General features: G+C 35.7%; 1 protein-coding gene across 1 annotated transcript; it reads left to right on the forward strand.

The window, feature by feature from the left end:
* The first annotated feature begins 362 nt into the window (after positions 1-362).
* LOC145089286 (uncharacterized) lies at positions 363-1,418 on the forward strand. The gene has a single exon (XM_079027741.1). The coding sequence runs from the start codon at positions 363-365 to the stop codon at positions 1,416-1,418; it is 1,056 nt and encodes a 351-aa protein (XP_078883867.1).
* Positions 1,419-14,130: the final 12,712 nt, after the last annotated feature.

Below are 14,130 nucleotides of genomic sequence, written 5' to 3' on the forward strand. Positions count from 1 at the left end.
CTTTAAAGATAACGCATTAACATTACTTGAGAACAAGTAATAAAGTTATTATATGAATACATGATTTATATGAATTTTGTATTTTGCTTCTGATTACAAGAAACATTGAGATATGAAAAAACATTTTTACCATGTGGCTAAATACTTGATCTACCCTTTCTTTATTAATAGCATTCATCTGTAGAACTGCTGATTAGATTTTATATGCTGTAGTCTGTAGATATTTTGTGTTTGTTTTCGTATGCAGATTCTGTTAATTTATGTGCACGTTTTCTCTTTGTTTACAAGTTTTGTATGATTATGTGCAATTTGCATTTTACCAAAGAATGTTTATTTTGTCTTTTGCAAGCTTAGGAATGACTATGACTAGAAACCAGAATGATGATGGTGCATCTAGCAGTAAGACTATCAACACTGATGATGTGGGATCTTGGTCATACCTTAATCATGATGTGCTTTTATTAGTTATGATGCAACTGGGAGTCATCGATTTTCTTGCATTTAGTGGTGTTTGTAAGTCATGGAGATCAATAGCACTCAGTAACAGGAAAAGTTTTATGGCGTCCAAACCACCAATGCTGATGTGGATCCCTCCCCGGAGTAATAATAAGGATAAAAAATTCTGCCTAGAGGACTATAAAAGAAGAACGTTCAAAACCGCAATAACACATTCTGCTGGAATGTACTGTATTAGATTAACTTGTGGATACTTGATCTTGTTCAGGATAAAAACAAAGGACTTCTGGCTTGTGAATCCTATCACTAGACGTGAACTTAATTTCCCTCCCGCTCCTGATGATTACATCACTTCCGTTCTTGTCTTTTCACCTTCAATATCTAAGTTTGTGCTTGTTATGTTTGCAAAGAAGCAAATATGGTTTTCTATAGAGGATGAGGGAGCATGGAATTGTGTTTCCTCCACTTTCGACTTCACCTATTATAAGGATTTACATGTTTTTAAGGGGAAGATATATACTTTAAACTCTTATAATTATCATTTATGTGAACTCACACTCAATCCTGAGCCCAGAGTGATGTTACTCGAAACCAAGATTCTTCTGGATGAGCCCGAGCACGAGTCAGACATATTTTTTCCACAGCTTGTAAGTTGCGGTGAAAACCTTTATGTGACGGTAAGCTCAGCATATGCAGATGTGATCAGTGTTTATAAACTAGACTCTGGCAAAATGGAATGGGTTCCTTTTCAAGATACAGGAGAGGAACATGGTTTCTTTATGAGTCAAGTGGGTCATAATGCTGCTGTTAAACCAGAGTTGTGGGTCGAGCCTTGGTCACAGTACCCGAGATCTTATGTTACTGATGGAGGTGGACATGGCAGGTTTTTTCCAGCAGATGAGTGGTGGTATTTCCCACATGATTGTTTGAATGTTAATCTCTTAGATGAGTCATCACTCTAACCTTTTTTGCATTTGTTGAGAACCATCGATAGTGAATTTTGATTTTGCGATTTACGTTTTTGTTTTAATCCTCGTCCTTTGCTTTGAGATGTGTGGCTAATGCATAGGGTTTTATTTATATACAATTTTCATGAGTTTTATCTCTTTGCTTTTTTATGATTGAGATGATGGTGCCTTTTTATGGGTGCGGTATTATAATCATTTCCTTTGATATCTGCTAAAATTCTCTTCACTTTTAGAACCCCTTAGATTATTAATGCACCATGGTCAATGCCAACCACGGCTAGCCACTAGAATTTCTTCCTTTTTATTGTAGTTTAGACATAACGTATTGGAGAATTTGAAGTTAAGTGTAAAAGTAGATGTTGTTTTGGTGCTTACATCCAATTTGGTTGGGTATGTGACTTTTGGATTGGGTCGTACCTAAAACAACTTAGTAAACTAGATTGTTGATTAGTTTCTTTTCAAAAATGAGAACCTGAATTAAAAAAACAAACAAACAAATATATATATATATATATATATATATATATATATATATATATATATATATATATATATATATATATATATATATATATATATAGTCAAGATCAAATAAGAAGGAAAATTTTGGTAGGAAAGTAAGAAGTTTTTTTCTACATATTTTTTTAGCGAACAAACAAAATGAATCATCACATGATTCATTTGTAAGATGATTCACAAGAATAAATTCTCAAAAAAACATGTTGATGATTTATTTATACAATGATTTTGTTGTTATTCACTAAATTTGTCATAAAAATGAATATTTTCTAAATTTACTTAAAAATGAATCATCTAGTGATTCATTTATTTTGTTCGTCAAAAAAATATATACAAAAGAAACTTCTTTCCTTCCTACAAAAAACTATTTCTTACCGGATCTATATCCTATATATATATATATATATATATATATATATATATATATATATATATATATATATATATGATGTTGGTGATTTTATATCACTAATATTATTTAAGTGTAATGGGGTTAATTTGTTGATCAATATCACTTTGACAATTATCGAACAAATTAGTATGGTGCGGAGTGCACATTTGTTTGATTTTGACATTGTTGAAAGTATACTGCTATTTAGGGGTGAAGCCCCTGAACTGACGGGGACCCGAGGGCAGCGCCCCTAGGAGCGGGGTCCAAGGGGCAGAGCCTTTGGCTGGGGTCGTGCTGTGATCCATTTATAGACCCGTTTTATGGTAGTTTATGACAGGTAATATGGCCATTTTTGGACAGGAAGTTATTTATATATAACTACCATCTGGCAGTTTTAAGACAGAAAGTTAGTTTTCTGTTATATGATCAATTTCGGATTCTCTTTTGGGTACAGATTCATAACATCTTCTTCATTCTATATTCTAGAAAGATAGTGAGTTTCATCTGATTAGAAATTTTGAGTGTACCCTCAAAATGCTTTAATCTGAAAGTGTTTCACAACTCTCACTGATCCAAGTATATATATATATATATATATATATATATATATATGTATATGTATATATATATATATATATATATATATATATATATATATGTAACCCGAAATTCTAACATATGAGATATATTAAAAAAAGTCCATATATTGTCAATTTATTAAGACAAAATTGGAAAAATAGTTCATGTATTTTTGTTGAAAATTGTCACTTTGGTCCAAAATAAGTATTTGTTGTAGTTTTGGTCTGATTTTTTTTGTTTGAATATTTAAAATGACAGATTTCCCCTTTGTATTTTCTTTTTCCATATTTTTAATCACTTTAACATTTTTCAAATTTAAAAAAAAAAAAGACAAAAAGAAACCATCTGATCCGTATCCCACTTACTCAACCCACATCTTTCAACACCTATACCTTCTTCCCTTTTATCTTTGTAGCCTTCACTACTGGACGATCGTCAGAGCAGTGGCCTTCACTTCCCTACCCCCACCTATTGATCACCACTGGTGTTTTGCGCTGACAATGAGTTTGAAGAGGCGGTGACGACACAACGCCAAATAATGTTAGGGTTTTGCCATGTTTGTCAAGTTACGACGCTAGATAATGCTAGGGTTTTTGAGTTATAATATTGGTTAACGGTTGCCATCTTCGGTATGTGTTATTTGTCGGATTCAAATCTACATCGTCAAACCTCTTTCGTCACTAACCTCCTGGTTGAAAAATCTAGAACAATATTTCTTCATCTTTCACGATCCAGGGAGAAGGTGTTGCTCCTGAAAACGTCGAGATGGTGGTGCTCTAGCGATAATGGCGGTTCTGGTAAGATGGTGGTGGTCTGATAGGTAGTGATGGTCGTGACAGGAGTCAAAGTGGTGAATTTATTAAAGAGTGAGGTGGTTGGGTGGATTAGTAGAAGAGTAGATATAATTTTTTTTGTTTTTTTTAATTAGAAAAGTTGAAAAGTAAATAACATAAATCAAAAAAATAAAACATCAAGGGCATAATCATCATTTTATTTTCTTTTCAAAAAAAAAATTGGACCAGAACCGCAAGAAAGGTAACTTTTTAGACTACTAGTGCTAATCCAAAACTTTTTGGACAAACCTCACAACTTTCAACAAACCACAAGGACCACATTTGCAATTTTGTCGTTTATTAATTATAATAACTTGTGGTTTCTTTTAACATAAAATGACAAAAGTCATAGGATTTCTTGCATTTAACCCAACAATTTTTCTTTTGCTCCTTAATCTCTTTTCTTGTTGGTTATGAAAATAATAAGAACCCTTTATTTTGTTTCACCGAAATAAGAAGAACATCGTTGTAATCCTTATGGGTGGACGAAGCCAACATAACGTTTTTTGTTAGTTCATAAACAAACTTGTAAGATTACGTTTACAAGAAGGCATCGACATATGAAGGCTTTAACAAATGTTAAATTGGAGGTTATTGTGGCTGCTATATGGATGATTTGGAGATATCGAAACTCGCAGTCTTTGAAGGAGACACAACTCGAATGAGCAAGAACTCCATTTTTTATTCTATTATTCTTTATTATTTTTCTTTGTTGTATAACCGAGTGTAACAGCCCGGATTTCCAGGTATCTTTTATTCATGTATTTTTGGTGTTTTGTGAGGGGACTCGGCGAGTTGGAGCTCAAACTCGCCGAGTAGGATCGCGGTTCTGGACGCGGGTTCACGCCTGGACTCGGCGAGTCCGCGCTGTTTAATGAAACCCTAATTTCCCGGTCCTAAGCCCTATTTAAAGGACCTTATGGCCCTTCATTGTGGCTACCTTGACCTGGAGAGCACCAAAGCGGCTGAGAGTTCTTGTGAGTGAGATAAAAGGCCATTATTCACAAATTTTGTGTGTATTTGCAACAAAGGAAGGGGCAAATCAAGCTAGGAGAGTTGGGGAGCTTGGATCTACTTCCATTTCATCAGAGGAAGCTCATTGAGGTATCATTCAGAGCTTATTCTCGTATTTTTGTTGATATGGTCAAATCTAGGGTTTCTTCATGCCTTGTTTGCCTTGTATGTGGAGTGTGAGAGGTCCCATGGGGATATGGTACCTAGATCTAGACCTTAGCAGGTCTAGAGAGTCCCAAATGCCATGCTTTGTGTCCTCCTTTTGGGTTTGGAGACTAGGGTTGCCATCTTATAGGTCATTTCTCCAAAAAGAGCCTTGTAGGTGTTGCATGGTAGCCAAGACTGTGACTTTACGTGATGAATGAGCTTAGGAGGGCCAGATCTATGAGTTGACGGAGTGGATCTGACCTCAAAAGCGAGATTGAGTTGATGCATGGCATGGACTCGCCGAGTCCGAAGAACAGACTCAGCGAGTAGCACGAAGATTGTCCTTAACCACTCAGCGAGTGGTCTTGCCGAGTTAAGGGTTGACTCAGTGAGTCGGGGAGAGTTAGAGAGGGTTGACAGGTGGACTGAGTCGAGCTGGAACTCGCCGAGTTGTTCTTGAGACTCGGCGAGTTGAGTCGTGATGGCCCCGCGATTCATGCCAGGTGGGACTCGTCGAGTTGGGGGTGTACTCGACGTGTCAGGAGGGGATCCTAGAGAGTCAGTGAACACATATAGACTCGCCGAGTCGCCATAGTGCACTCGCCGAGTCTGGACAAAGTTGACCGTTAACTGTTGACCAGAGTTGACCAGTGTTGACTTGATAGGGGTAGTCAACCTTAGTGGTAAAAGTGTTAATTAGAGATATATGATGTTATAGGAGGATTATAGCTTGGAGGATCGAGCACGAGTGATTTTCGGGATTCGCGAGTTATCGAGATATACGAGGTGAGTCTTCTCACTATACTTTACCTTGAGTAGGTAATTAGAGTTATGTGACAGAGTATTTGTATGCCATATGTATGTTATGTCACACCCCCAAACCAGAACGGCAGAAACGTTCGGGGGCGGAGGACGTCATATTCAGTATCATAACAGTTCATAGAAAGGAAAGTACACACCACCATACATATTAAGGTTTCCAAAATGTTTACATAATTGTATTCGTTACATGTTCAAAAGATAAATACATAAACATCTTTCAAAAGAAGTAATTAACGTCAGCACGTTAATCCTCAAAAGTTGATTTCCAAACCTGCTTAGCGGTTCCCTGAGAATACAAGTTATTTCAAAGAAAAAGTGTCAACAATTAAGTTGGTGAGTTCATAAGTAGTGTTTTGAGAAAATGTATGGCATTCGAAAGTTCATGTATGTTTTCCAGAAAACGCGGTATTTTCAAATGAAAAGAGTTATGATTCATTGGGTTGAAAATGAATGTATTAGATCCAGAAAATCTCATATTTTCCCTAATAGTTGAGATATGATTTGTTGTGCTTTCCAAGAAAAACCCTTATTTTCTTATAAAAGTATGAAATGCATATGAATGTTCGTGTTATAAGTTGTAAATAGTTGCACCAAGAAAATCCCTTATTTTCCTATTAGTTGTTTGTTTTAGATGCAGGAAAAACCCTTATTTTCCTAACATAACTGGCAGTCTCTAAGACTGAAAATCGCAAGCAACCGACGTGCTTAAAAGTTGTGGCATAGTTTTATATAATAAAGTTATACGAAGATCGCACTTGTTAGATGAAGAATAGTTTTAATAGCTACTCGTTCATAAAAGCATAATACCATAATAATTGTATATCCGATGAGTTTTATAACCATACTAAACATAATATGCCTGTAGCGACGTTCTTCAGGCGTCGTAGCGTTATGACAACTGTCACCCCAAAAGACGGACTGTAGCTAACAGTTGGGCGCGGGATCATGACTTCCCGTATAGATCTATACATATTTGACACGTTCTCCGAACGGGAGACTCTGGTTATAGACAGGACTTGTAGCGATACCTTTTATCAAAAAGGCAGTGTTTGAAGATGTACATGTCTCATGGATTCTCAACTAAGTCTGTATTAAAGTAATAGTTTTGTATGCAAAGATCATCCTTTCTCACAAAGTTTTGACAATGCATAAATCATAAGTTTTTAAAATGCATTAAAACGGTTTAACAACGAATGATACTTTGGAATTTCTAAATACTTTGTATAAATCTAGTGCATGCAAAGTATGACAAGAGTTTTCACATAGTAGTAATAAATCACAAGTGATTCATTTGATAAAAACGAATAAAGTGAAATTTTTGATGTAGAAGACAAGTTTGTAAACAAAACATATATATGTATATGGTTATATATATGTATAAGTTTTAAAAGATGATTTGGTATGTTTCGTAATTGTTGTTCATATTCTTACGTTTTTATTAGAAACTTTGCATGAAATAATCCTTAAGTTTGATACTAAAGACCTTTTTGTACTTATCACTTTTGTAAAAGTGGTAATTAAACATATTTAAATGATTGTGTTTTAACTTCCTTAATGTATAAACATTGCTCAAAAATGTTAGAAGGTGTTAATAAATCTATAAACCACTTTTGACAGTTTTACCCTTTACTGTCCCTGTTTTTAGAAAACTCATAGAAAAATCATCGTAAGTCAAAAACTGAATCCGTCACCACTGAGAGTTTATAAAATGAGTCTACTTTGTTCCAATTTTCATTATGATTTTTAGTGGTCTCAAACTAGTGTGAAAATGAACATCTTCACAGACTGGTCCGAAATCACTTCTGAAATGACAGACAGTTTTATAAAAATCGCCATAAATTGTAGAAAAATCGTATGAACGCGTGCGAGTAGTCATTAGAAAGGTATAAACTTGAACTATTTGCATATTGTACAGTTTTGAATGATATTAAGTTTAAGATGGTCAAAACAGTCCGTGAACAGGACTCAACTTTTCTGTAGAAAGCTGTCATATAAATTTAAGTTATGTTTAGTGTTCTAACTTGTATTCCCCCCCTTAAAACTTGAATAAAGCATGAAAATGTAGGGGTATGAACTCACCTTATGTGAATACTTGAAGAATGGAAGGTTGAAGATGAACTTTTGCGTGTTGGTTTGATGCTCCAAAACAGCCACTCTTTTGGCTATGTTGCTGTCACGAAAATTTCACAGCAAAAGAGCAAGAAAAAGGGTAGTTTACTCACTGTTTTGAATCAATAATTTTGAGTATCATAACAAATAACTTCCAGGGGTATTTTATGGTAAAAATATCAAGCAAAAAGGAAGGTGTAGATGGGTGAAATGGTGGCTGAAACACAAAAGGGACAGCAACCCTTTTGTTCATGGTTTTGATGGCTTTGGAAGGAAGTTCTTGTTCTTGAAAATGAGATGAAGGTTGAGAGTAATTCCATGGAGTATTGGCTGGTCAAATGAGGGTAAAATTAAGAGTAAATTTCGTGGATATGAAGGAGGAAAGAGTGGAAGAGGATAAGGGGACAAAACCTAGACTAGCTTGTGATGGGATGTGAGTTTAAGTGATGTGATCTTGTCTAGCCACTTGCTTGGGTGGTTGCTTAGAGATACTAGATATTTAGTTAGTTAGGAGTTCTAGGTAAGGAGAGGGAAGGTCTTAATCTTGAAAATTAGAAGAGGGATTAAGAAGCATTCTTAGTAAAATGTCTTAAGTGATTAAGCACTTATTAGTTAAGTTTATCTCCACCAATTCTTTTATCTTAATTGATTTAGAAATCATATTCCTTACATGAAATCACTTTAGGTAATGACCCATAACTAGTCATTCACTAGATAATAATACATATGTACAAATACATACATGTATACTTAGTATAAAATAACAATGTAGTTTTTGTGTATTTGAACTTTAATGTTTATGTTTTATTCTTTTTATTCAAAAACACTTGGATACATTTTAATTATACCTTATAATAATTCATTTTATATTTTAGTTTATTTAAATATAAAATTTATTGACCAATGTATAATTTCGTGACATTTAACCGGTTAACCATATCGTTAAACATGTTTTGTCACTTTGGTTCGTATATTTGTCGAATTTAGATCCTACACAACTATTAAGCACACGTTTTACATAGAACCTAACTTAATTATCAACTAGATACATGTTGTTACAAAAATTAAGTTTGTTGCGTTCAAATGATGTTATATGCTAATTTCACAAACGGGTGATGGTTCGTAGCTATACATCATAACGAAATTTATCAATAGCTACTTGTTTTATATTTCACAATAACTTATTTAAATAAAAGAGGTTAAATTCCTTCAACCATTCTTGATGAAATACTCATATTGCTTAATAATCAAAACATAGCATCGTACGATCATTCCTATTTTTACCAATTGTTACATTCTCCCCCCGTTAAAAGAATTTCGCCCCGAAATTCAACTTGTAGACGGGATATCACTAAACAATTGGGGTTTTTTTTTATCCTCGCAATTCTTAGTGAATTTCGGTCCTCGCTTGGCGTTCAAACGAGCCTTCACTATGGGCATGCGACTTTATTTTGTCCTTTTGACCTTCTGATCCATGATTTCCACCGGTTCTTAGATGAAGTTTAGACTCCCGTTGATTTCAATTTCATCCAGTGGAATAACAAGAGTCTCATCAGATAAGCTCTTCTTCTGATCCTGGGATGCATTCAATCGTTCACGGGTTTGAATAATCTTCTCTGTAGTTTCTCGTATGATCTGGGGGCTGGTGAGAGTGTTGTTAGGAACTTGTCCCTTAGCGAGTTGCGTATTACCTACCTCAGCCCAACACAGAGGTGATCTACACTTGCTTCTGTAGAGAGCTTCGAATGACGCGACTTTGATGTTAATGTAATAGTTGTTGTATAAGGATTAGATGAATGGTTCTTCCGTTTTGTCTGTTAGTTTGAGGGTGATATTAAGGACTTCTTTAATGACTATTGAAAACATAAGGTGAATCGCCTGTCTTTTATCCAAAACGATAGATAGTGGTATACTATGTAGTCTCGCAATCTTCTTGTGATATGCTCCTATCAGCTTTTCTATTTTTCTTTGTAGCCTTGGTTGGTAGAAAGTGTGTGGGTTTGTTTGATTTGTCTACGCTCGCTCAAGTGGTAGCGTGTCCATCCGCTGTCTTGGGTAACTTGTCATGGAGTTCATGGTATGACTCATAACTGATTCATCTATCATCTCTTTGTATTTATAAGTCATATATAATTAAGAATGAAAAGACAGTCGAATCGGTGATTCTATTCTAAACCCACATCCAAACAAGGAAAAGGATTTAAAGCGAAATTACCAACCCTAAGTTCGTAGAATCTTAATTATATAGGGCTCCAATATATACACTTAGTAATCATAGATTCACTAGTATGGGTCCATAGTCTCTACTTGAGTGGGGTGATTAACTTGGGTGAGATGGCATTTACAACAACCCTTTTCCACAACTACTGCACTTAGGTTGATTTTTGAACTCGGGTTGTCGTACGGATGATATTCCCAGGAGATCTTCTCGGAATATATCGAGAAGGTTATGGGCTTTTCCAACCTCCATGATGTCTTTCTCTTCTTGTTCCTTATCCACAGCACGGGCTAGGACGGCGTGGTACCTCCTGTGTAGGTACTTCTGAGTCTTGTTGTAAAAGGTGAGTCGGGGGTTTGTGTCCGGTTTGTCGCCATAGACAACGAGGGTTCTATTACTCGATGGGTTTAGGCAAATGGCCTTTTCTTAATATATGATATCGGTATGGTGAGGAAACTAACTAATACGTTGTTAAAATGAAAATGTTGTAAATTTTATTGTGACCGGTGTTAGGATGATTTGAACGAATTGGTTGATTTAGTGTTAGAGTGCACCCTATGTACGCGCCTCTAGTGCTTTTGATTATTCCAATTCTGCTATAAATATTTCGTTTAAGTTTTTGAGGTTTTTGGTTGAGAAATAGATTAAATCTACGACTCACAATACTCCTCTCCGCGTTGCTATTATATAATATCCATGCATATGTGCTATCGGGAATGAACGTACCGGAATCTCAGCGGGGTCTATTACTTCTTTCCCACGCTCTGTTGCTAAAACACTTCCGACGCTCCTGATGTCTTTGTTTTTAGTCTTCGGGAACTCCTTTATGAAATGTCCTACTTCTCCACATCTGTAGCACGTCCGACTCATCCCAGCTTTTGTGTTCTGGGCGGTCTGTTGAGCCGAAACCCTACATAAATTTGTGGTATGCCCCTTTTCATTACAGTTCTTGCAGTGCATTTCCCTGCACTTTCCTTTGTGATGAAAGCTAGACTTGGTGCATTTTGGCAGGTTTCCAACATATGGTCTTGTCGGCACTGAGGTAGTAGGGATGGTGGTGGTATGGAATTTCACTATTTGTTGTCTTTTGGTAGGTCCTTGATTTGGGGCGTCGTGGCAGGAACATACTCGAGGTGTCCCTGGTTGTTATTACGATTGGAACTTTCGGCGCTGTTCCCGCTTTTGTTTGTGTTATTAGCGCCGAGGTGTGCCATGACTGCTGTCACGGCGGCTGTTACCGCAATTTGAAATGTTGTAGGGTCTATATATAGAACTAGTGTTGCACCAGTATGCTGATTACCTTCATGTGTCGGCATGATTCTATTTTGCGAGTGGTCTCCTTTGCTCTCAGTTCTGTGATGACTGTCTAGGTTGTAGCTGTAAGGGTTCTTTGTCCTATAACGACTATCTCCTTTTCTAAGGAGTGTAGGTGATCCGTAATGTTCTCTTGATCTGCTTGCCGGTCTATGGGTGCTATGGCCCGAAGTATGGTGTAGTGAGTTTATGTCGGTTATGGATCATCGGTTGTCCTCTCCAGTCTATATGTGTGGCTAGGTAGTTAATTGCGGGTTGCTTCCTGAAATGAGAGGTGGAGGTTCTCATACTCCTCTTGATAGGGTAAGGTTTATTGATGGTATCTCCCGAACTTCTTTCTCCACCTGGTCCCTTCTCGGAAATCTTCTTCCTCGTATTTCATCTATTGGTACTCTTCGAAATCTTCTTCTGGATCCTTCTTGATCCATCTATTGGCTTCGGTGGCAGGTTAGTAGGGGTCTATGTGGAGATGAAGTCTAGCTGATATGCCTATGCGAGAATAGGGGTAAGAAGCATATGAAGAATCTAAGTGTGTGGTTTTATTGTAACGCAAAATACTGCTATAGTATTTTAAATTTGTATGCTAAAGTTTTCTTTGTATAGTTTGTTGGTAAGTTTTAAATTTGTTGTCCACTGCAGACACTCCTCGACACACGTTAGTCGGCTCTCGGACAAATATAGTTGATCAGGCTATATCCTTCCCAGTTCCGATTACATGTCCCAAGGCGTACCTGCACTGCACAACTTATTTATAATACTTCTAAAATGGTCCGATGTGAAACTGTTATTAGTACAAAATGAATGCATGCTTACTTTACAAAAACTAAATAAATTTAATTTCAAAAGTATGACTCTTCTCAGAGTGTTTTTGCCCAGTTGAGTTTATAGTTGTATACCAAAAATGGTTTTCATATACTTAATTCACTATAAACGATGCTCTGATACCAATCTGTCACACCCCCAAACCAGAACGGCAGAAACGTTCGGGGGCGGAGGACGTCATATTCAGTATCATAACAGTTCATAGAAAGGAAAGTACACACCACCATACATATTAAGGTTTCCAAAATGTTTACATAATTGTATTCGTTACATGTTCAAAAGATAAATACATAAACATCTTTCAAAAGAAGTAATTAACGTCAGCACGTTAATCCTCAAAAGTTGATTTCCAAACCTGCTTAGCGGTTCCCTGAGAATACAAGTTATTTCAAAGAAAAAGTGTCAACAATTAAGTTGGTGAGTTCATAAGTAGTGTTTTGAGAAAATGTATGGCATTCGAAAGTTCATGTATGTTTTCCAGAAAACGCGGTATTTTCAAATGAAAAGAGTTATGATTCATTGGGTTGAAAATGAATGTATTAGATCCAGAAAATCTCATATTTTCCCTAATAGTTGAGATATGATTTGTTGTGCTTTCCAAGAAAAACCCTTATTTTCTTATAAAAGTATGAAATGCATACGAATGTTCGTGTTATAAGTTGTAAATAGTTGCACCAAGAAAATCCCTTATTTTCCTATTAGTTATTTGTTTTAAATGCAGGAAAAACCCTTATTTTCCTAACATAACTGGCAGTCTCTAAGACTGAAAATCGCAAGCAACCGACGTGCTTAAAAGTTGTGGCATAGTTTTATATAATAAAGTTATACGAAGATCGCACTTGTTAGATGAAGAATAGTTTTAATAGCTACTCGTTCATAAAAGCATAATACCATAATAATTGTATATCCGATGAGTTTTATAACCATACTAAACATAATATGCCTGTAGCGACGTTCTTCAGGCGTCGTAGCGTTATGACAACTGTCACCCCAAAAGACGGACTGTAGCTAACAGTCAGGGCGCGGGATCATGACTTCCCGTATAGATCTATACACATTTGACACGTTCTCCGAACGGGAGACTCTGGTTATAGACAGGACTTGTAGCGATACCTTTTATCAAAAAGGCAGTGTTTGAAGATGTACATGTCTCATGGATTCTCAACTAAGTCTGTATTAAAGTAATAGTTTTGTATGCAAAGATCATCCTTTCTCACAAAGTTTTGACAATGCATAAATCATAAGTTTTTAAAATGCATTAAAACGGTTTAACAACGAATGATACTTTGGATTTTCTAAATACTTTGTATAAATCTAGTGCATGCAAAGTATGACAAGAGTTTTCACATAGTAGTAATAAATCACAAGTGATTCATTTGATAAAAACGAATAAAGTGAAATTTTTGATGTAGAAGACAAGTTTGTAAACAAAACATATATATGTATATGGTTATATATATGTATAAGTTTTAAAAGATGATTTGGTATGTTTCGTAATTGTTGTTCATATTCTTACGTTTTTATTAGAAACTTTGCATGAAATAATCCTTAAGTTTGATACTAAAGACCTTTTTGTACTTATCACTTTTGTAAAAGTGGTAATTAAACATATTTAAATGATTGTGTTTTAACTTCCTTAATGTATAAACATTGCTCAAAAATGTTAGAAGGTGTTAATAAATCTATAAACCACTTTTGACAGTTTTACCCTTTACTGTCCCTGTTTTTAGAAAACTCATAGAAAAATCATCGTAAGTCAAAAACTGAATCCGTCACCACTGAGAGTTTATAAAATGAGTCTACTTTGTTCCAATTTTCATTATGATTTTTAGTGGTCTCAAACTAGTGTGAAAATGAACATCTTCACAGACTGGTCCGAAATCACTTCTGAAATGACAGACAGTTTTATAAAAATCGCCATAAATTGTAGAAAAATCG

This window comes from Lactuca serriola, chromosome 2 (assembly GCF_051521515.1).
Source record: "Lactuca serriola cultivar US96UC23 chromosome 2, Lser_US96UC23_V15, whole genome shotgun sequence".
Taxonomy (NCBI): domain Eukaryota; kingdom Viridiplantae; phylum Streptophyta; class Magnoliopsida; order Asterales; family Asteraceae; genus Lactuca; species Lactuca serriola.